The sequence below is a fragment of the Somniosus microcephalus genome, chromosome 1 (assembly GCF_052327205.1).
Source record: "Somniosus microcephalus isolate GS21.2 chromosome 1, FLI_Smic_1.0, whole genome shotgun sequence".
In the NCBI taxonomy this organism is placed as follows: Eukaryota; Metazoa; Chordata; class Chondrichthyes; order Squaliformes; family Somniosidae; genus Somniosus; species Somniosus microcephalus.
In genome coordinates this window covers 25,588,213-25,612,767 of record NC_140987.1, presented here as the reverse complement: position 1 = coordinate 25,612,767, position 24,555 = coordinate 25,588,213, and the positions used below count along the sequence as shown (strand labels likewise).

The window sequence follows — 24,555 nt, the reverse complement described above, 5'->3', positions numbered from 1 at the left end:
TGGGGGATGGAGGTGTAGAGGGATTGTACGTCCATGGTGAAAAGGAAGCGGTTGGGGCCAGGAAACTGGAAACTGTTAAAGTGGCGGAGGGCGTCCGAAGAGTCGTGAATGTAGGTGGGAAGAGACTGGACAAGGGGAGAAAAGATAGAGTTGAGATAGGAAGAGATAAGTTCCGTGGGGCAAGAACAGGCTGAAACGATGGGTCTACCAGGGCAGTCCTGTTTGTGGATCTTGGGAAGGAGGTAGAAGCGGGCTGTGCGGGGTTGGGGAACTGTGATGTTGGTGGCCGCGGGGGGAAGATCTCCAGAGGAGATGAGGTCAGTGACAGTCTTGGAAACAGTGGTTTGATGTTCGGTAGTGGGGTCATGGTCCAGGTGGAGGTAGGAGGAGGTGTCGGAGAGTTGGCGTTCAGCTTCCGCTAGGTAGAGGTCAGTTTGCCAAACAACAACAGCACCACCCTTGTCAGCAGGTTTAATGACAATGTCAGGGTTGGATCTAAGAGAATGGAGTGCTGCAAGTTCAGAGGGAGGTAGGTTGGAGTGAGTGAGGGGAGCAGAGAAATGGAGACGGCCGATGTCACGGCGGCAGTTAGCGATGAAAAGATCTAGAGAGGGTAAGAGGCCAGGGGGAGGGGTCCAGGTAGAACGGGAATTCTGAAAGCGGGAGAAAGGGTCAGTTGTGCGGGGGGAAGACTCCTGGCCAGAGAAGTGGGCACAGAGGTGAAGGCGGCGGAAAAAGAGCTCAGCATCGTGCCGAGCTCGACATTCATTGAGTTGGGGGTGTAAGGGGATGAAGCTCAGGCCTTTGTTGAGGACTGATCGTTCGGGGCCAGAGAGGGGAAGGTCAGAGGGGATAGTGAAAACACGGCAGGGGTGAGATTGGGAGAAGGGGGATCAGAGGAAAGTGAAGGGGAAGAAGGTTCCGGAGGGGCATTGGTGTCCAAGAGTTGATGAAGCTTGCGATCCTTGACATCGGAAAGGAAGAAAAAAAGTTTTTTGTTGAAGCGTCGGATGAGTCAAAGGATAAAATGGAACTGTGGACCCGGACAGCTTTGAGATAGAGTGCGCCGGTGTTGCTGAAGAGAGAGGTCGAGAGTGTTCATGTGGCGCTGCATGGTGTTGAGCGTGGATCTCAGGATGCGGCGAGAGCAGTAGTTCGAGGAACGATGAATATCTTGGAGATATTTGTAATCCCTCAATCTCAGTTTTGAAATTTTCAATTGACCCCCCAGCCTCAACAGCTTTTTGGGGGAGAGAGTTCCAGATTTCCACTCCCCTTAGTGTGAAGAAGTGCTTCCTGACATCACCTCTGAATGGTCTAGACTGTCTGTGGACTAATTGATAGGGATTGATTGCCAATGATTAGTCAACAACTCCATTATCGTTGTATCGTGCGACCACCAAGATGGTAGAAGGTGAGCTAGATGGACCTTGGTCTTTTTTCGCCTGGCAATTCCTATATTCCTAAGAAGAAGCCCCACCACCACCAGCCCCACCTTCTCAAGGGCCTTTGCCAGCGATGCCCACATCCCAAGAATTTAAAACAAAGGGATATTTTCTGAAATAGACCTCCATTGATTCCATTGATCTCAGTCAGAACTTCACTCACTGATCCTCACATTAAATTGCTCCACTAACGTGCCTTTCAAATAGGTCTTTTGTAGCCAGGGGGAACCAATGTTGTGATGGAAGGACTGCCCGTCAGGCTGCTTACCTCCAGAGGCAGGAATGTGTCAGTTGAGGGAGGAGACATCTTGCACAATGTCTTTCATTCTTGCTTATGGGGAAATATATTTGAAATGAAACTATTTCCTCTAATTACTGCAATTATGTCGGGCCTTGGTGAGACCACACCTGGAGTACTGTGTGCAGTTTTGGACTAGACCTATTCTCTGGAGTTTAGAAGAATGAGGGGTGACCTCATTGAAACATACAAAATTCTTATAGGGCTTGACAGGGTAGATGCAAGGAGGATGTTTCCCCTGGCTGGGGAGTCTAGAACCAGGGGTCACAGTCTCAGAATAAGGGGTCGGCCATTTAGGACTGAGATGCGGAGAAATTTCTTCACTCAGAGGGTGGTGAATCTTTGGAACTCTCTGCCCCAGAGGGCTGTGGAGGCGCAGTCGTTGAATATATTCAAGACAGAGATCGATAGATTTGTGAATATTAAGGGAATCAAGGGATATGGGGAGTGCAGGAAAGTGGAGATGAGGTAGAAGATCAGCCAGGATCTTAGTGAATGGCGGAGCAGGCTCGAAGGGCCGAATGGCCGACTCCTGCTCCTATTTCTCGTGTTTTTATCTTCTCCGATGGGCAAGGTTCACTTTTAACTCTAATTTTAAACTTTTGTTTTTGCATGTGTGTTTCAAACAGGATGAACCTGTAGAACTGGCTATTCAAGGGGCAGCAGATGTATGCAGAATGTATTGCCTTCATGTGGTACTTCTATGTAAGCTAACATTGCCCCAAAGAGCTCTCAAATGCAACAGTCAGTGGACAAAGCCAGCTAGCCGCTTCCTATCGCTAGTAAGTACTGATACTGGTATTCATTACATAGAGTTACATAGAACTTACATCACAGTATCAGACCAACTGGTCTGTGCCAGTGTTTACACTCTACCACTCCCTGTGGTAGCGAGTTCCACATTCTCACCACTCTCTGGTTAAAGACCTTTCTCCTGAATTCCTCTATCGGATTTATTAGAGACTATCTTATATTTATGACCCCTAGTTCTGGTTTCCCACACAGGGCAAAACATCTTCCCTGTGTCCATCCTATCAAACCCCTCAGCCTTCTCTTTTTCTAGAGATACGAGCAGAGTGGGGCAGGCTGGACAGCCCGTACGCTCAGCGAGAAGTTGAGTGCCAGCTCCTTCGAAGGGCAGATATGATTTTGGTCTGGGCGTCCATGTTGTTTGTAGTTGAGGGGGGTGGTGTGGGGTGGCGGCGGTGGGGAGGCAGTATGCCACATATTGCAGCATCTCAGCGGGTGCCAAGATGTGTCTACAATAGAGGCTCGGGCACATGGCCAGCCTTCCCTTGACCTAAGAAAGTCTTGGGGTCAGCAGCGGAGTTCCCAGAAGTACCAGGAGCACAGGCCCATGGATTTTCACCAACATTGGGCCTTGTGTCCAGGATGGTAACACTACTTATTGTTTTGTTGACCACTAGAATCATAGAATGATACAGCACAGAAGGAGGCCATTCAGCCCATTGTGCCTGTGCCGGATCTTTGAAAGAGCGATCCATTTAGTCCCACTCCCCTTGCTCTTACTCCATAGCCCTGCAGATATTTTCCTTTTCAAGTATTCATCCAATTCCCTTTTGAATGTTACTATTGGATCTGCTTCCACCGCCCCTTCAGGCAGCACATTCAAGATCACAACAACTAATAGGAAATCCCTTTTGTTTTTAGAGGGAGAAGACGGAATTCTTGGTTCTGAAGAATCTGGCTGCCGCTCATGGGTGGGATGTTGACATGACGTACTTGAGTGACCTGAGTGATGGACATCTGTTTAGAAGCGTAGCAAAGATTTGCTCTGAAATGCCAAGTTGTTCAGGTAAATCTCCGAATCGTTGGACAAATCTGTCCCCTTTTCCGCAACCTTTTGTTTTGAGTGAGGCAATAGCCTCTGTCCACTTGGCATATTTTGTCATCAGGTCAAGTTACAACCCAGCACTCTCGGCACCTGATAATACTGACATCTACATGTCACACACGAACCCACTTGGTGCGGTCTTGGGCCAGGGATTCCTTGCAAGCGGCGCAAGGAGCGCACGTCAACCCAAGCACCCCACCCAGCCGCCCCCTTCAACCACAGTCTGCCCCACCTGTGACAGAGACTGTAGGTCCCGCATTGGACTCATCAGTCATCCGAGAACTCATTTTTAATGTGGAAGCAAGTCATCCTCGGTTCCGAGGGACTGCCTAAGAAGAAGACAGACGATCGTACAAAATTCACGGGCAGGAAAAGACCAGCTGGTTCCTCAAGCCTGCCCCACACACCATGATGGCTGGAGCATCATGACGAGACACTTCCTACTCTCCCCTTCCCCACCCACTCCCTCTCCCCCGCAGCCATGTAATCTCCTGGGAGAGGTACAAAAAAAATGAGAAAAACACAGAGCCAATAAGGGAAAAAATACCCTAAAATTCCTCCCCGATCCCCCCCCAAGCAATCGAAAACCAGTCCAGGAGATCACACGGTCCAAGTGTTATATATAAAGAGACTTGCATAAGAACATAAGAAAATAAGAAATAGGAGCAGGAGTAGGCTATTCGGCCCTTCGAGCCTGCTCCGCCATTCAATGAGATCATGGCTGATCTTCTGCCTCAACTCCATTCACCGGCCCTATCGCCATATCCCTTGATGCCCTTACTAGTCAGAAATCTATCGACTTCTGTTTTGCATATACCCAATGACTGAGCCTCCACAGCCCTCTGGGGTAGAGAATTCCAAAGATTCACCACCCTCTGTGTGAAGAAATTTCTTCTCATCTCAGTCCTGAATGGCCTACCCTTTATCCTGAGGCTGTGGCCCCTGATTCTAGACTCCCCAGTCAAGGGAAACATTCTCCCAGCATCCATCCTATCAAGCCCTGTAATAATTTTGTATGCTTCAATGAGATCCCCTCTCATTCTTCTGAATTCAAGAGAATACAGGCCTAGTTTACTCAATCTCTTCTCATACGACAGTCCCGCCATCCCACGAATCAATCTCATGAACCTTCATTGCACTCCCTCTATGGCAAGTATATCCTTCCTTAGGTAAGGAGACCAAAAATTGTACACAGTACTCCAGGTGTGGTCTCACCAAGGCCCTATATAATTGGAGTAAGACTTCTTTACTCTTGTACTCAAATCCTCTTGTAATGAAGGCCAGCATACCATTTGCTTCCTAATGGCTTGCTGCACCTGCACATTCACTTTCAGTGACTCATGTACAAGGACACCCAGGTCCCTTTGAGCATCTGCATTCCCCAATCTTTCACCATTTAGGAAATACTCTGCCTTTCTGTTTTTTCTACCGAAGTGGATAACTTCACATTTATCCACGTTATATTCCATCCGCCATGTTCTTGCCCACTCACTGAGCCTGTCGAGATCCCCTTGAAGCCTCTTCACATCTTCTTCGCAACTGACACTGCCACCTAGCTTTGTTTCATCAGCAAATTTAGAAATGTTACATTTAGTCCTCTCATCCAAATCATTGATATAGATTGTGAATAGCTGGGGCCCAAGCACCGATCCTTGTGGTACCCCACTAGTCACAGCCTGCCCTCCTGAAAAAGACCCGTTTATCCCTACTCTTTCTTTTCTGTCTGTTAACCAATTCTCAATCCATGCTAGTATATTACCTCCAATTCCATGTGCCCTAATTTTGTTCACCAACCTCTTGTGTGGGACCTTCTCTATAATGCAATCTAAAATATAGGGTCAGAAATCAATGGACAATCGTGGATCTGAAAGGTTTGGTCTGACATGTACGGTACAGCAATGCCACAGGCATGGGACTGGAGACAAGTACAATACAGGTAACATAAATTGAGTTTAGTCTTCGTAGGTCTCAGCAGTGGTACTCTCTCCTCTGAGTCAGGGGGGAGAAATTGGGTGAGTAGCGCCACCTGTTAGCGCCTAAAGAGGCAGTCAGTGGCTGTAGCGCCACTGGCTGCGCCTCCCGCGATATTCAGCGGGGGCGCTAATGGTGGCGTTAGCCTGTTGCGCTGCACCACCACTGATGATGTCATCGGTGTGCGCAGCGCCCCATTTGCGCCCCGATTGCGATATTTGGTAGCGAACGCTGCTGTAGCGCCGTTCGCTACCCACGCCCAGTTCACAGGGCCTTGCTGCACCGGCCGAGGCGCAAGTTAAGGTGGAGGTGCGGGGCGGCCGTTTTTTTCGGCGGCCGCCTGCCAGCACCTCTATCCCCGGCTTCCAGATCCCCCCCCCGTGGCATTGCCGGCTGTTTCCCGAGAGCCTGGCACTTCTCCACGGTGCCGGGCTCTTTTGCCGGCACTCGCGGTCGGGGTTCGCGCTGCTGCAGGCCCCTCCCCCTTAACAATGAGAGGAAGGCCTGCAGTACCGCAGCGTGCCGTGCCTCAGCATGTGGCACTGCGGCACGTTGCGCTGCGATATTCAGTTTCAGCGCCCTAAGAGGGACGCGGAGCGCCTCGAGCCTCGCCCCGTGTCCCTCTTGGGGCGCTCAAGCTGAATTTGAGGCGATCGCTGCTGCTCCGATCGCAGCGCAAAATCCAGCGCCCAGGCGAACTTTGCGCCGCTTTGGCGCCTCCAGCAAATTTTTAGCCAGAAGGTTTTGGGTTCAAGTCTCACTCCCTAGACTTAAGCACAAAATCTAGGCTGACACTCCCAGTGCAGTGCTGAGGGAGTGCTGCACTGTCAGAGGTGCCGTCTTTCAGATGAGACATTAAACCGAGGCCCCGTCTGCCCTCTCAGGTGGATGTAAAAGATCTCATGGCCACTATTTCGAAAGAGAGCAAGGAGGAGTTCTCCCCGGTGTCCTGGCCAATATGTGTCCGTGAACCAACACCTAAAATATCCCCCAAATTATCTGGTCATTATTATATCATGTGGGAGCTTGCTGTGCACAAATTGGCTGCCGCGTTTCCTTCATTATAAAGGAAGATGGTTGTGGTGGTTGGTGGTCAATTATCACAGCCCCAGGACATCGCTGCAGGAGTTCCTCAGGGCAGTGTCCTAGACCCAACCATCTTCAGTTGCTTCATCAATGACCTTCCCTCCTACATAAGGTCAGAAATCAGGATGTTCGCTGATGACTGCACAGTGTTCAGCGCCATTCACAACTCCTCAGATAATGAGGCAGTCCATGCCCGCATGCAACAAGACCTGGATGACATTCAGGCTTGGGCTGATAATTGGCAGGTAACATTCGTGCCACAGAAGTGCCAGGCAATGACTCCAACAAGCGAGAGTCTAACCACCGCCCCTTGACATTCAACAGTATTACCATTGCCGAATCCTCCACCATCAATATCCTGGGGGTCACCATTGACCAAAAACTTAACTGGGCCAGCCACATAAATACTGTGGCAACAAGAGCAGGTCAGAGGCTAGGTATTCTGCAGCGAGTGTCTCACTTCCTGACTCTCCAAAGCCTTTCCACCATCTACAAGGCACAAGTCAGGAGTGTGATGGAATACTCTCCACTTGCCTGGATGAGTGCAGCTCCAACAACACTCAAGAAGCTCGACACCATCCAGGACAAAGCAGCCCACTTGATTGGCACCCCATCCACCACCTTAAACATTCACTCCCTCCACCACCAGCGCACCATGGCTGCAGTGTGTGCCATCTACAAGATGCACTGCAGCAAGTCGCCAAGGCTTCTTCGGCAGCACCTCCCAAACCCGCGACCTCTTCCACCTAGAAGGACAAGGGCAGCAGGCGCATGGGAACCCTCCAAGTTCCCCTCCAAGTCACACACCATCCTGACTTGGAATTATATCGCCGTTCCTTCATCATCGCTGGGCCAAAATCCTGAAACTCCCTCCCTAACAGCACTGTGGGAGCACCTTCACCACACGGACTGCAGCGGTTCAAGAAGGCGGCTCACCACCACCTTCTCAAGGGCAATTAGGGATGGGCAATAAATGCTGGCCTTGCCAGCGACGCCCACATCCCATAAACGAATAAAAAAAATATATCAGTGATTGCACTTCAGAAAAAGTACTTAATTGGCTGTAAAGCACCTTGGAATGTGCTGAGGTTATGAAAGCCGCTATATAAATGTGAGTCCTTTCCTCGGCCGTGATGTTGGTTTGTGAGGTTGGTGTTAGTGGGCTATGCAATGAGATGAGTTTCGTGCAAGGATGTATCCTGCAAAACCTTTTGGTGTACAATCAGGAGACTGGATAACGAGTGGGGATAACGGTAATTCTGACGATTCCTGTGACACGCAATCTTTTTTTTTAAACAGAATCAGAGCGTCAGTTAGGGAGCAAGATCGGAGGTGAATACAGAGAAACCTGGGAAATTGTCGCCAAGATGACTCCTGAACTTGATGTTGGACCTGCTTTCCCGGTGACATGTACCTCAGGGGTTCTTCTGAAACCAACTGAGAATGCCAAGCCAGGTACATTGAACAGCAGAGATTCGCAGTAATTATAAGTTACCTGTGCATTAAGATCCCACGTTCGATGGATGTAACCCATCCGCCTTTAAGAAAACCCAGAGTGAGAAAAGACCATTCAGCCCATCAAATTTGCCCCATTCATGTGTGATTCCTCAAACAACTACAACAACTTGCACCTTTAACGTCGTAAAACATCCTCAAGGCGCTTCACAGGAGCGTTTTCGGACAAAATACTAGAACTGAGATTTTATACGTATCACGAAAGAATGGACAGGCTGGGAAAGCTGAGGGGTGATGTGATAGAAGGCTTCAAGATTATAAAAGGATTTGATAGGGTGGACGTCTAGAAGATGTTTCCACTTGTGGGGAGATCAAAACTAGGGGCCATAAATGTAAGATAGTCACTAATAAATCCAATAGGGAATTCAGGAGAAACTTTTTTACCTAGATCTCACTACCAGAAGGAGTAGTTGAGGTGAATAGCATAGATGCATTTAAGGGGAAGCTAGATAAATACATGAGGGTGAAAAGAATCGAAGGATATTTTGATAGGGTGAGATGAAGTAGGGTGGGAGGAAGCTCGTGTGGAGTATAAGCACCAGCACGGACCAGTTGGCCCAAATGTCCTGTTTCTGTGCTGTGAATACTGTGTAAAATCTGACACCGAGCCACATAAGGAGATATTAGGACAAGTGACCAAAAGGTTGGTCAGAGAGGTAGGTTTTAAGGAGCGACTTAAGGGAAGAGAGAGAGGTAGAGAGGTTTAGGGAGGGAATTCCAGAGCTTAGGCCTTAGGCAGCTGAAGGCACGGCCACCGATGGTCCAATGGTGGGGTGAAGGAAATCGGGGATGCGCAAATTGTTAGATCCGTGGTTCAGTGGATAAAGAATTACACGGATGCTGTATATAAACAAACAACAGGTCTTTACTGGAGGAGGGTCAGCTCTAGACTGGAGTACAGAGGCATGCGCACAGCTTATATACCGGTGTGGTTACTGCCGGTACTACAGTATACAGGAGCTGTAAAAAGTAGTTCTGACTTAAAGCACATACACTACAATTCCTCCCTTTTTAGATTAATAATACCCCCTTAATATTCAAATAACAATTACATTTTTACATGTACATTCAATAACAAAAAGTCCATTTATAGATTCAGTCTTTGGGGCAGCTTCCTGACCCTTTCGGGATAGCGCCTTTCCGGAGGTTCTTGTTCTTGGTGCAGAGGCGATTCTGACCCCTTTTCATCGGGTAGTTCATCGGGTTCCACTGCTACTGGGTCTGAAGTAGATGCTACCGGTATGTCGGGTTCATCCCCAGGTACTCGAGACATGGGGTTGACGCGTTCCTGTGACGCTAAGATCTGATCGACGTGGCGTCTCACAATGTTCTCCCCGACATCCACTGTGTACATTAATGGCCCCTGCCTTGTACATATCGTTCCGGGTTGCCACTTCTCTGTTCGATAGTCCCGGGCCAAGACTGGTTGCCCTACATTGAAGCTCCTTGTCGGCTTCTCGTTGATGTGCTGGAATTGTTTGTCCTCAACATTTCTTCGCACATTTGGTCTGAGCAAGTCCAGACGAGATCTCAACCTTCGGTTAAAGAACATCATGGCCGGGGTCTGGTTGGTAACTGCATGTGTCGCGTTTCGGTAGGCTAATAAGAAATTGTCCATCTTATGCTGTAGTGGAATTTCCTCGTCGCACATGGCCTTTATCGCCTTCTTAAAGGTTTGTACGAACCTCTCAGCCAATCCATTGGTGGCTGGATGATACGGGGCGGATGTGTAATGCCTTACCCCATTCCTTTGCATGAATTTTTGGAACTCGTCGGACACAAACTGTGGTCCATTATCAGAGCAGATCTGCTCTGGCAAACCGTTTCTGGCAAATATGGTCCGTAGGACTGCAATCGTTTTCTCTGTAGTGGTTGAAGACACCTTTATCACCTCAGGCCACTTTGAATGAGCATCCACTGCTATTAAGAACATTGAGTCCATGAATGGACCAGCGAAATCAATGTGCACCCGTTGCCATGGAGAGGAGGGCCACTCCCATGGGTGTAGAGGGGCATGTGGTGGTGCATTTTGGACCTTCTGGCATCCTAAGCAGCTCTTAGTTTGGTCTTCGATTGGTTGGTTGATTCCCGGCCACCACACATAAGCCCTAGCAAGGCTTTTCATTTTCACTCCCCCGAGATGACCTTCATGTAGCTCCTTTAGCACTCTCTCCCTTAACTTGGGTGGAATCATCACTCTGGATCCACACATCACTGTCCCCTGGCATACTGACAGCTGTTCTCTTCTGGATGAGAATGCTGGCAACAGTGAGTCGTCATGTGTTGGCCATCCCCTCACCGTCAATTCATATACCCATGACAGCGTCGGATCATTGCGGGTCTCCTTCTCTATATCCGCGTTTGTTACTGGCAATCGTTCAATTATCGACGAATAAAATATCTCGATAGGGTCCACTGCTGGTGCTTCCTCCACCGTAGGCAGTGGCAGGCGCGATAGCCCATCAGCGTTCCCATGCTGTTTCGTGCCTTTATATTCTATTTCATATTGATTCGCCCCTAGAAACAGGGACCATCTTTGTAACCGCTGTGCAGTCATTACTGGCACGCCCTTCTTAGGATTAAAGATGGAGACAAGTGGTTGGTAATCAGTCAGCAAGGTGAACTTCTGCCCATGCAGATAATGGTTGAATTTTTTTTACTCCCCATACTAGGCTGAGGGCCTCCCTGTCAATCTGGGCGTAGTTGCGCTCGGCTGAGGTTAGTGACCGAGATGCAAAGGCTACTGGCCTCTCCAACCCGTCTGGGAATTTGTGCGATAGCACCGCTCCAATCCCGTAGGGTGATGCATCACATGCCAAACGAATTGGTAGTGCTGGGTTGAAATGGGCCAACACCTCTTTTGATGTGATCAATTCTTTACACTTCTGGAAAGCTCGTCTACGTTCGTCATCCCACTTCCATGGTACCCCTGTTTGCAGTAGGGTGTTCAGCGGATGTAGTACCGTAGACAAATTTGGTAAGAACTTGTGGTAATAGTTAATCAGCCCGAGGAACGACCTCAGTTGTGACACATTTTCCGGTGCTGCAGCCTTGACTACTGCCTCAATCTTGTCAGGGGACTTATGTAACCCCTCTTCATCGATGACGTGGCCGCAATACGAGATCTGTTTCTGGAAAAACTTGCACTTGTGGCGATTAGCTCGTAGCCCATATTCCTTTAATCTGGCGAGCACCTTCTCCAAGTTAGCGAGGTGATCACCGTCATTTTCGTCCGTGACCAAGATGTCGTCCAAATAACACTGGGTCCCTGGAATCCCTTGCAGGACCTGATCCATCGCCCTTTGCAGATAGCCGGAGCCGAGGCTACTCCAAACACCAGCCGGTTGTATTGATAGAGACCTTTATGGGTGTTGATCGTAAGGTAATGTTTCAAAGCTTCTTCTACCTCCATTTGCAAGTACGCCTGGGCTAGATCAATTTTGGTGAAGCGTTTACCACCAGATAGCGAGGTGAAAATATCCTCAATTCGTGGAAGCGGATATTGCACCGTGTGAAGGACTGGATTCACTGCCACCTTAAAATCCCCACAGATGCGGATCTTCTTTGGTTCCCCAGGCGTATTACTCAATGACCTCTTCATTACAGGGACGATGGGTGTAGCCCACTCGCTCCAGTCCACTTTAGACAGTACTCCTGAACGTTCCAACCCTTCCAGCTCTGCTTCAACCGCTGGTCTGATCGCATAAGGCACTGGTCTGGCCTTCAGAAACTTTGGGCTTGCATTATCCTCTATTTTAATTGTTGCTGTTATTCCTTTTAGTGTTCCTAGTCCCTCCTGGAACACTTCTTTTGCGTCAGTTAGCATTTTTGACAGTCGTCCAGGTGTGACGTCGTCATCCTTTTTGGCCTCCACCTTCAGTGCCTGTATGGAATGCCAATCTAAATGTATCTTCCGGATCCACTCACGTCCTAGCAGTGGTGGTCCTCCATTTGGCAATACATATATATCCATTTTAGGTATTTCCTGACCTTTATATGTCACTTTCACCCTTATTTTTCCTTTGGGGTAGACTTTTTGCCCCGTATACGTCTTCAAGACAATCTCTGTAGCTTTCAAGGGTATGTGTGAAAATAGCCGCTTGTAGTCTCTTTGATTTATGACTGTTAGAGCTGACCCTGTGTCCAATTCCATTTCCACTTGGACTCCGTCTATCTTGAGTGTAACCCAGATAGTCTGGTGATCCTCTATTTCGGTTACATTATGTAGTTTCAGACAACCCAGCTCCTTGCTTCCGGAGTCTGTGTCACTTTTCTATTCGTCTGAACCACTGTCCATCACCTGGTGTACCTTTTTGTACTTCTCCTGTGGAGATTTCTTACTGTTGGTTTTCTTCCCAGACCTGCAGACTCTTGCTATGTGTCCTGCTTTCCCACACTGTCTGCACACTTGGTCCTTGAACCAACAATCTTTCTGGTCATGTGTTGTTCTGCCGCAGCGATAGCACTTCCCTGTTCCATAGGTCATTTCGTTGGTGCCGTATTCTTGCGGTCTCCGTTGTATCTCTGCAGCGCCCCTTGCGGCTGCTTCGTGTGATACTGCCATATTGAAAGCTTTGTCCAGCGTAAGGTCCTTTTCTGATAGAAGCCGTTTCTGGGTTCCTTCACTTTGTGGCCCACACACAAACTTGTCCCTTAACGTCTCTGCTAGTCCCGCTCCAAACTGGCAATATTTCGATAGCTTGCGCAGTTCCGTTAGGTACTCAGCATTGCTTTTGTCTTTGTGTTGGTTCCTTTTATGGAACTTAAATCGTCTGCTATCAGCAGCAGTGTGGGGCTTAAGTGGTCCTGTAGGATTTCTACTATGCTTCCAAAATCCTTGTTTACCGGCTTCTCTGGGGTTATTAGATTTCGCAGTAACCCATAAGTTTTTGCACCCATGGAATTTAACTGAACCAGTGCTTTATTAGCATCTGGCACTTCATTCGCCCTGCAGTACACCTCAATACGTTCCACATATGTCGCCCAATCTTCGACTTCATTGTCGAACGTAGAGATACTGCCACTCTTCAGCATCCTTGGTTGTGCGTTAACTATCCCCAATGGCACCTCCCTCGCTTCCCCTTCTTCTCCACTGGCACAAATCGTGCGAGAATCGGCGGGAATCGCGGGCTGAGCGGCTGTATAAAGGCTCCAGAGACCCAGGTAAGGCCTCAGTGCAAGAATCGGTGGGAATCGCGGGCTGAGCGGCTGTATAAAGGCTCCAGAGACCAGGTAAGGCCTCAGTGTGAGAATCGGCGGGAATCGCGGGCTGAGCGGCTGTATAAAGGCTCCAGAGACCAGGTAAGGCCTCAGTGCGAGAATCGGCGGGAATCGCGGGCTGAGCGGCTGTATAAAGGCTCCAGAGCCCAGGTAAGGCCTCAGTGTGAGAATCGGCGGGAACCGCGGGCTGAGCGGCTGTATAAAGGCTCCAGAGACCCAGGTAAGGCCTCAGTGTGAGAATCGGTGGGCTGAGCGGCTGTATAAAGGCTCCCGAGACCCAGGTAAGGCCTCAGTGTGAGAATCGCGGGCTGAGCGGCTGTATAAAGGCTCCAGAGACCCAGGTAAGGCCTCAGTGCGAGAATCGGTGGGCTGAGCGGCTGTATAAAGGCTCCAGAGACCCAGGTAAGGCCTCAGTGCGAGAATCGGCGGGAATCGCGGGCTGAGCGGCTGTATAAAGGCTCCAGAGCCCAGGTAAGGCCTCAGTGTGAGAATCGGCGGGAATCGCGGGCTGAGCGGCTGTATAAAGGCTCCCGAGACCCAGGTAAGGCCTCAGTGTGAGAATCGCGGGCTGAGCGGCTGTATAAAGGCTCCAGAGACCCAGGTAAGGCCTCAGTGTGAGAATCGCGGGCTGAGCGGCTGTATAAAGGCTCCAGAGACCCAGGTAAGGTTTACCAATCTCCAATCTTGGAACTCAGAGGGAAGGAGAGAGGTAAAAAGTAATCCAAGTGTGATGTCACCAGAAAGCGGGTAAGTGATTGGTTGGTAAGTATTTCTCCCTTTTTAAGCTTAAATCTCTTTGGTTTATAGTTTCTAAGGTGTGATATTCACCATCTAGAATCGGGGCAGAGGGTATTTAAGAATAATATTAATAAATTTAATTAATTACATAGAATGGGAGATCAGGTGATGTGTTGCTGCTGCAATATGTGGGAGCTGGTGGACACCATTGATGCTCACGGTGATCACATTTGCAGTAAGTGTTGGCTGCTCGAGGAATTCCGGCTCCGTGTTGAAGAGCTGGAGTCCGAGCTTCAAACACTGAGACACATCAGGGTGGGGGAGAGTTACCTGGACTCTGTGTAGCACGAGGTATTCACACCAATTAGATTAATTAATTCAGATGTAGTCCGTGGCCAGGGTCAGGATGGTGTGACTAGAAGTGAGGCAGGTACGGGGATCCAGGAGGTAGTGTTGGAGGAGCCGCAGCCCTTGCACTTGTCCAACAGGTTCGAGGCTCTTACTCCCTGTGAGGATGGGAACAGGGACTGCGGGGAGGATGAGCAACCTGGCCACAGCACTGTGGAGCGGGGGGCCATTCAAGTGGGGGGAGTTAAAAGGAATGTTGTAGTGGTAGGGGATAGTATCGTTAGGGGGATAGATAGAGTTCTTTGCAGCCGAGAGTGAGAGTCCCGAAGGCTGTGTTGCCTGCCCGGTGCCAGGGTTAAGGACATCTCCTCTGGACTGGAGAGAAACTTGGAGTGGGAGGGGGAGGATCCAGTTGTCGTGGTCCATGTTGGTACCAATGACATAGATAGGACAAGGAAGGAGGTTCTGCTGAGGGAGTTTGAGCAGCTAGGGGCCAAATTAAAAAGCAGAACCACAAGGGTAATAATCTCTGGATGATTACCTGAGCCACAAGCGAATTTGGCTAGGACAAATAAAATTAGAGTTAAATGCGTGGCTCAAAGACTGGTGTGGGAGAAATGGGTTTTGCTTCTTGGGACACTGGCACCAGTACTGGGGCAGGAGGGAGCTGTTCCGTTGGGACGGGCTTCACTTGGCCAGTGATGGGACTAGAGTCCTGGCGGATCATATAACTAGGGCTGTAGAGAGGGCTTTAAACTAACTAGTAGGGGTGAGGTTCCTAGAGAGCAAATAATAAAAATGACAACAGAGAAGGTCATAGACTTAGGTAGCAGTGGGGAAATTAAAAACCAGAGCGTGTCAGGAAGGGGCAGAAGGTATGGAGTAAAAGGTAAAGTAATAAAAAGGGCAAAAGCGGAACTAAGTGTCACAAAACATCGTTGAAAGTTCTCTATCTGAATGCACGTAGCATTCGTAACAAAATACACGAGTTAATGGCACAAATAACTACATATGGGTATGATCTTGTGGCCATTACAGAAACATGGCTGCAGGGTGACAATGCCTGGGAATTAAACATACCAGGTTATTTAACGATCAGGAAGGACAGGCAGGAAGGAAGGGGAGGTGGGGTGGCTATGTTAATAAAGGAAGGAATCACTGTAATACAGAGAAATGATATTGGGTCAAAAGATCAGGATAATGAAACAGTTTGGGTGGAGGTAAGGAATAATAAGGGGAAAAAAACATGAGTGGGCGTCGTCTATAGGCCTCCGAACAGTGGCAACTCTGTTGGACGGAGTATCAATCAGGAAATAGTTGAGGCTTGTAATAAGGGAACATCTATAATTATGGGGGATTTTAACTATCATATTAATTGGACAAATCAAATTGGGCAGGGCTGCCTTGAGGATGAGTTCATTGAGTGTATTAGGGATGGGTTTCTTGAGCAGTATGTAACTGACCCGACCAGGGGGCAAGCAACCTCTGTAACGAGATAGGATTAATTAAAAATGTCCTAGTAAAGGATCCCCTTGGAATGAGTGACCATAACATGGTTGAATTCCATATTCAATTAGAGGGTGAGAAGGTTGGATCTCAAACAAGCGTGCTAAGCTTGAATAAAGGAGACTGAAGATATGAGAGCGGAATTGAGTAGAGTGGATTGGGAAAATAGATTAAAGGGTAAGACGATACATGATCAGTGGTGTACATTTAAGGAGTTATTTTACAGCTTCCAAAAAATATATATTCCACTGAGAAGAAAAGGGTGTAAAAGAAAAGACAGCCATCCGTGGCTAAGTAAAGAAATTAAGGATAGTATTCGACTAAAAACAAGGGCATATAAGACAGCCAAATCTAGTGGGAGGATAGAGGATTGGGAAAACTTTAAAAGACAGCAAAAAATAACAAAAACATTGATTAAGAAAGGGAAGATAGATTATGAAATTAAATTAGCAAAAAATATAAAAACAGATAGTAAGAGTTTTTATAGTTATATAAAAAGAAAAAGGGTGGCTAAAGTAAATGTTGGTCCCTTAGAGGATGAGACCGGGAAATTAATGGTGGGAAATATGGAGATGGCAAAAACACTGAATGAATATTTTATATCAGTCTTTACAGTAGAAGACACTAAGAATATCCCAACACTGGACAAACAGGGGGCTAAAAGGGGGGGGGAGGAGCTAAACACGATCAAAATCATAGTGGTTAGCACCGTTGCCTCACAGTGCTAGGGACCCGGGTTCGAATCCGGCCTCGGGCGACAGTCTGTGTGGAGTTTGCACATTCTCCCCGTGTTTACGTGGGTTTACTCCGGGTGCTCCGGTTTCCTCCCACAGTCCAAAGATGTGCAGGTTAGGTTGATTGGCTATGATAAATTGACCCTTAGTGTTAGGGGGATTAAATACGTGGGGTTACAGGGATAGGGTAGGATATGTGTTGGTGTAGGGGTTACGGGGATCAGGTGGGATATGTGTCGGTGCAGGCTCGATGGGCCGAAATGGCCTCTATCTGCACTGTGGGGTTTCTGTGATTCTGTGATTCTGTGAAAATCACTAAGGAAGTGGTACTCGGTAAAATAGTGGGACTCAAGGCGAATAAATCACCTGGACCTGATGGCTTACATCCTAGGGTCTTGAGGGAAGTGGCGGTGGGGATTGTGGATGCATTGGTAATAATTTTCCAAAATTCCCTGGACTCAGCAAAGGTCCTGGCAGACTGGAAAACTGCTAATGTAACACCCTTATTTAAAAAGGGCAGTAGACAGAAGGCTGGAAACTATAGACCGGTTAGCCTAACATCTGTGGTAGGTAAAATTTTGGAGTCCATTATTAAGGAGACAGTAACAGGACATTTGGATAATCATAATTTAATAGGACAAAGTCAGCATGGTTTTATGAAGGGGAAGTCATGTTTGACAAATTTGCTGGAGTTCTTTGAGGAAGTAACATATAGGGTGGATACAGGGGAACCAGTGGACGTAGTGTATTTAGACTTCTAAAAGGCATTTGACAAGGTGCCACACAAAAGATTATTGCTTAAGATAAAAAATCACGGGATTGGGGGTAATATTCTGGCATGGATAGAGGATTGGCTATCTAACAGAAGGCAGAGAGTTGGGATAAATGGTTCATTCTCAGACTGGCAATCAGTAACTAGTGGTGTTCCGCAGGGGTCAGTGCTGGGTCCCCAACTCTTTACAATCTATATTAACGATTTGGAGGAGGGGACCGAGTGTAACATATCAAAGTTTGCAGATGATACTAAGATGGGAGGGAAAGTAGTGAGTGAGGAGGACATAAAAAACCTGCAAGGGGACATAGACAGGCTAAGTAAGTGGGCAGAGATTTGGCAGATGGAATACAATACTGGAAAGTGTGAGGTTATGCACTTTGGCAGGAAAAATCGTAGAGCAAGTTATTACCTTAATGGCAAGAAACTGGAAAGTACTGAAGTACAAAGGGATCTGGGGGTCCTGGTGCACGAAACTCAAAAGGTTAGTATACAGGTGCAGCAAGTGATTAAGAAGGCCAATGGAATGTTGGCTTTCATTGCTAGGGGGATAAAATATAAAAATAGGGAGGTATTGCTTCAGTTGTACAAGGTATTGGTGAGACCGCACCTGGAATACTGCGTACAGTTTTGGTGTCCATACTTAAGAAAGGACATACTTGCTCTCGAGTCAGTACAAAGAAGGTTCACTCGGTTAATCCCGGGGATGAGGGGATGGACATATGAGGAGAGGTTGAGTAGATTGGGACTCTACTCATTGGAGTTCAGAAGAATGAGAGGCGATCTTATTGAAACATATAAGATTGTGAAGGGGTTGGATCGGGTGGATGCAGGGAAGATGTTCCCGATGATGGGTGAAACTAGAACTAGGGGGCATAGTCTTAGAATAAGGGGCTGCTCTTTCAAAACTGAGATGAGGAGGAACTACTTCACTCAGAGGGTGGTAGGTTCATGGAATATGCTGCCCCAAAAAGCTGTAGAAGCTACATCATTACATAAATTTAAAACAGAAATAGACAGTTTCCTAGAAGTAAAGGGAATTAAGGGTTACGGGGAGCGGGCAGGAATTTGGACATGAGTCTAGGTTCGGATCGGTCATGGCCCTGTGGGTAGCGGAGCGGGCCCAGGAGCCGTGTAGCCTGATCCTGCTCCTATTTCGTGTGTCTAATTCTGTTAGATTCAGGAGATGGTTCTGTGATAGTGGATTGGCGGTTAGGATCAGATCAGCCATGATCTTATTGAATGGCGGAGCAGGCTCGAGGGGCCGATTGGCCTACTCCTGCTCCAATTTTTTATGTTCTTATGTTCTTAAAATGGCGTCTCCCGCGCGTTCCTTCCTTCCCGCGCTCGCCCGTCTTCTCCGCTGCGGCTTCGCAAAATGGCGTCTCCCGCGCTCTTCCTTCGTCTCCGCGGCTCAATGGCGCCTCGCGCGCTCTCCCTGCTTCTCCGCGGCTCAATGGCGTCTCCCCTTGCTTCGCCCTGCGGACCCTGATCAGCCCGTGCTCCCTCGCTGTGCTCTGCGCGTTCTTCTCTTGATATTTGTCGACGCCGCTCAGTCTAGAACCCGGCTGTTTCTCACCCTCTCTCCAGTTTGCAGTATTTTTTTTTGTCTCGATGCCGCTCGGTGATCAATCCCCGGCTGCGCCCTGCTCTCTTCACCCTGGACTTGACTTTTTTTTTATGTTGCAGGTAGATTCGCATCAACAGTCGTCGCCACTGTTAGATCCGTGGTTCAGTGGATAAAGAATTACACGGATGCTGTATATAAACAAACAACAGGTCTTTACTGGAGGAGGGTCATCTCTAGACTGGAGTAGAGAGGCATGCGCACAGCTTATATACCGGTGTGGTTACTGCCGGTACTACAGTATGCAGGAGCTGTAAAAAGTAGTTCTGACTTAAAGCACATACACTACACAAATGGCCAGAATTGGAGAAGCACAGAGTTCTCGCAGGGTTGTGGGGCTGGAGGAGGTTTCAGAGATAGGGAGGGGTGAGGCCATGGAGGGATTTGAACACAAGGATGAGAATTTTAAAATCGAGGCGTTGCCGGACCGGGAGCTAATGTCGGTCAGTGAGCACAGGAGTGATGGGTGAACGGGACTTGGTCCGAGTTAGGACTTTATCCCATAACACCTGTTGGCCTCTTATCTTGAGGAGCATCAAGTTTCAAGGCAGAGGGAACTGGGTGGAGAACCTTCTTGGAAAAAACATTCAGAAACCATTTGACAAAGTTCTGAATGCGAGTTTGAAGAGGATTAATATTCATGAAATGAATGACAAATTAGCCAGTTCACTAGATTGAAAACTGGATTGGTAATAGAGAGCAGAAGATGACAACGATTGCAAACAGGTTGATTCTGTATGTCCTATTGTTTAAACTATTCGCAAACTTCTCCAGGGCAGATACACCTGGAATACTTAAAATTTGATGATGAGGCTAATTCCCCATGGCTAATTATGTGCACTGGGTCTATCCCTTTGGAATTCTCCACCCAGTTCCCTCTGCCTTGCCACTTCCCTCAAAGCTCTCCTGTTTGACCATTCTCCTCTCTGTAACCCGCTCCTTCCCCGTTCTTCCTATCCTCTCTATTCCCCTCCCCATTACCCATTATTTTATGCTCACCTCTCCATTCCCCTCCCCTTTCCCCATTATTCTTATCCTCTCTTTTCTGTTCCCCTCCCCTTTCCTCATTCTTATTACCCTCTCTGTTCCCCTCCCTTTTCCCCACTCTTCTTATCCAATTCCCCTCCCTTGTCCCCATTCTCTTATCCTTCATTGGCTCCGGGTTAAGCAACGCCTCAATTTTAAAATTCTCATTCTTGTTTTCAAATCCCTCCATGGCCTCACCCCTCCCTATCACTGTAATCTCCTCCAGCCCCACAACCCCCGAGACATCTGCGCTCCTCTAATTCTGGCCTCTTGAGTATCCCTGATTATAATCGCTCAACCTTTGGCGGCCGTGCCTTCTGTTGCCTAGGCCATAAGCTCTGGAATTCCCTCCCTAAACCTCTCTACCTCTCTCTCCTCCTTTAAGACGCTCCTTAAAACCTACCTTTTTGACCAAGCATTTGGTCACCTGTCCTATGTTTCCTTATGTGACTTGGTGTCAAATTTTGTTTCATAATGCGCCAGTGAAGAGCCTTGGGACGTTTTACTACCTTAAAGGCACTATATAAATACAAGTTGTTGTTGTTGTGACCTTTCCCCATTACTGTAAAGTGCTCTGCCCGTGAAGAGCAGTAGACAAAATGATTGCTGTTGTTCAGAGGCAGCTTACTTAAACCCTCGGTAACTCATTGGTAGGGCCACATTTAGCATGTGGCTTAGGGTACACTACCTCCCGAACCACATTGATGGATTGGAGTTCTGAGAACAGCAAATAGGATGACTGTAGGGCTTAGAGCTCTGGATAATGAGAAACAAGTCACAAAACTTCACTCTAATTCTGTTTTTGTTCTATACAGGTAAACCCGTGCAGAAAATTCCATCCATTGGTTTAATACCGATGACCTCTACCTTAGCTGAAGAATATGCTGGTGATTTGCTGAAACAATTGCCACAACTTGGCAGGTATATCAAATGCCATTGGCTGATTAAATTATTTCTCGTGTCTTCTTGACCCTTAATAATGGCTCTCGTCTCTTTACCCGTAGTGAGGACCCTGGACTTAGGTCGCTACTGAAGCTGAAACAGTTTGATGAGCTTTTGCATTGGCATTCTGGAAGACCTATTGCAGAAACCCAGTATGAGATAATGAGGGAAATTTCAAAAGGTAAAATAAACCAGATAATAGAATTTTTAAAAAAATCTCAAAATACATAGTTTGTTAGAATTTACAGCACAGAAACAGGCCATTCGGCCCAACTGGTCTATGCCGGTGTTTATGCTCCACACGAGTCTCCTCCCACCCAACTTAATCTCACCCTATCAGCATACCCTTCTGTTCCTTTCTCCCTCATCTGCTTATCTAGCTTCCCCATAAATGCCTCTATGTTATTCACATCGACCACTTCCTGTGGCAGCGAGTTCCACATTCTCTCCACTCTCTGAGTAAAGAAGTTTCTCCTGAATTCCCTATTGGATTTATTAGTGACTATCTTATATTGATGATATTCTAGTGGAATTATTTCCTCTATTTGTGCCCTATCAAACCCCTTCATAATTTTAAAGATCAGGTCACTCCTCAACCTTCTCCTTTCTAGAGCAAAAAGGCCCACCCTGTTCATCCTTTCCTGATAAGTATAATCTCTCAGTTTTGGTATCATGTAAATCTTTTTTGCACCTTCTCCAGTGCCTCTATATCCTTTTTGTAATATGGAGACCAGAACTGTGCACAGTTCTCTAACACAACGGGCTGGATTTTCATTCAGGGGACGTGATGGAGGCAGGACGACAACTTTCGGGGTTGTTGTCCCGCCTCCATCGAGCTGTGGCCAATCCACGTGATTTTAACTTGATTGACCTTAGCGGGCTCAGCAGGCCAATTAAGGGCCACCCGGCAACAGGTGACATCACAGACTGAAATTTCATCTGTCAAGAGGTTTTGACAGATGAAATATCACTGTTTGAAAGCTCTTTGAAGCTGTCAAACACTGACAGTCTTACTTCTAACATGAGCCCTTCTCCACAGACTCAGTTAGAAATCGCTCCTGCACAGAAAGCTGAAGGCTGTCTGTTCTGTCCTCCTCACGACTATGATTCGACAGACAGCTAAACCCTGATCACCAAACAGGAGGCGTTGTTACTTTTAATCCAGTTTAATGACACAGGGTGAAACTACAAGAGAGCAAGAAATTACAACATCAAATAAGGCCGATTGGTCTTACAATCATGATCTGAATACACAAAATAAACCTAGGATAGTAGAACGAAACGTCACCACTATAACTCAACGGTTCTATTACAATTTGAGGTAAATCTGATACCACAATCAAAGGTCTAACACATGAATGCCAGGAGAAAGACGAATAGCCAGCCACATGGAAACTCCACAAAGTGCAATATTTTAACTCATCTGGCCACAAATATCAAGAAATGGTGACATAGATCAAACATAAAGACATCTGATAAAAGGCTACTTACAGACAATGCCAGTCAAAGGGGGAAACTAAGAAGGATGGCATTAGATACTGTATACATCACTAGCCATGAATTGTGGGCTCCCTCGTGGTTGTGTTTTACTTTCGCGTTCTCATCATGTCACATGACATAAATCAACAATAAGGAGGTAAGTAGTAAAACCACTAGGGGGAGACAAAACACAATACTAAAAGTATCATAGGGGACATAACACTGTCACTTTTGACAGTTCGCAGCCATTCTGCTTTCTGTGCCGGTGAGATGAGGGACTCCAGAGACCTAAAGGAAGGAAGGCAGTAAAGGTAAGAAAAGATCATTTAAACTTCTTTAAATACTTTAGACACACCAAACACACTTACCTTTGCACTCATGCACACATCACTCACCTGAACACTGACATCTCGAACCCTCCAAGTCCTTCAACCCGACGGCCCGCCTCCTCTAACTTGGCGTGGTTTGGAGCTGTCGGGAATCCCACACTTCAACCTTCAAAATAGGGGTTATGCTAAAAACTGCCTGTTAACTACCTGTTAACAGGCAGTTAATTGGCACTAATCCCCTTCCTGCCTCGGGGAGGCGGGTCCCAGCGCGGGGCAGGTACCCACCACCTTTGAAACTAGCATTGAGGCGGGTTGGGGGCAGGATGGTGTCGGGACCCCTGATTTCGGGATTTTAACCCCCCCCCCCCGACGCCTCCAATCCCGACTCCACGGCCCAATGAATATCCTGCCCAACCTCTCTGCTTTTCAGTTCTATTCCTCTATAACTGAACCCCAGTGCTTGGTTTGCACTTTCCGTCTTTCGGATGAGACGTTAAACCGAGGCCCTGTCTGCCCCACTCAGGTGGATGTAAAAGATCCTATGGTACAATTTAGAAGAAGAGCAGGGGAGTTCTCCACCACCCCCCACCCCCTACTTCACCTCACCCTATCAGCATAATCTTCTATTCCTTTCTCCCTCGTGTACTTATCTAGCTTCCCCCTGAACTATGCTGAATAGTGGCTGGCTTTATGGCAAGATTACCTCTCAAACCCTCACAATTCAGCTTTTTAGTTAGATGAACTTTGAAGCTGGGCGCCAAACGATGGACTTGCATTTCTAGAGCGCCTTCCGCGACCTCGGGATGTCCCAAAGCGCTTTACAGCCAATGAAGTACTTTTGGAGTGTAGTCACTGTTGTAATGCAGGAAATGTGGCAGCCAATTGTGCACAGCAAGCTCCCACAAACAGCAATGTGATAATAACTAGATAATCTGTTTCTTTTTGTTATGTTGATTGAGGGATAAATATTAACCAGGACACCGGGGAGATCTCCCCTGCTCTTCTTTGAAATAGTGGCCATGGGATCTTTTATGTCCACCTGAGAGGGCAGACGGGGCTCTCGGTTTAACATCTCACCCGAAAGACGGCACCTCTGGCAGTGCAGCACTCCCTCGGCAGTGCACTGGAGTGCCAGCTTGGACTTTTTGTGCTCAAGCCCCTGGAGTGGGTCAATGAACCCACAACCTTCTGACACCCAAAGTGAGAGTGCTACCCACTGAGCCACAGCTGACACTAAAGAATCCCCTTTCCCCGACACTGGGTATCTCCCACCTCAATCAACACAAGGCACATTCAGTAAATAAACCTGCGTGTGTTCTGGTCCATGACTGCCCAGTGCAGTGTGCTTATCGATAAATCAAGAGTGGGGATTCCTTTGACTCGCTGCTTTGTTCATTCACTTATTATTTACATCATCAAAGATCCAAAGGAAAGGAAGGACATGTTACGCATGAAGCAAAAGCACGTTGTGTTTGAGAGACTTTATGGAGAATCCCTGGAAGAAATTGCAGCAGTGACAATTGTCACCAATCAGGCTGTTGTTGCCAAGAGCCCATCGAAACAGCAACCAAGCCCAAGAAAGGGCAGCAGCAAGAAACCAGGGGTAAGTCGAACACCAGGTTCTGCCTTTTACATTTCTTCACTTCCCAGTTTTCTCTGCGCAC

The 24,555-nt window shown here is 47.6% G+C and overlaps 1 protein-coding gene across 1 annotated transcript in view; it reads left to right on the top strand.

Annotated features, from left to right (window-relative positions):
- LOC147123998 (putative ATP-dependent RNA helicase DDX60) overlaps nt 1-24,555 on the top strand; it is a 217,424-nt gene that overhangs the window by 71,971 nt on the left and 120,898 nt on the right. Inside the window, exons 7-12 of the mRNA XM_085975509.1 lie at nt 2,373-2,525; nt 3,415-3,559; nt 7,955-8,110; nt 20,957-21,062; nt 21,146-21,264; nt 24,313-24,494. Coding sequence (XP_085831635.1) covers nt 2,373-2,525; nt 3,415-3,559; nt 7,955-8,110; nt 20,957-21,062; nt 21,146-21,264; nt 24,313-24,494 — 861 coding nt within the window. The remainder of the gene's footprint in view (nt 1-2,372; nt 2,526-3,414; nt 3,560-7,954; nt 8,111-20,956; nt 21,063-21,145; nt 21,265-24,312; nt 24,495-24,555) is intronic.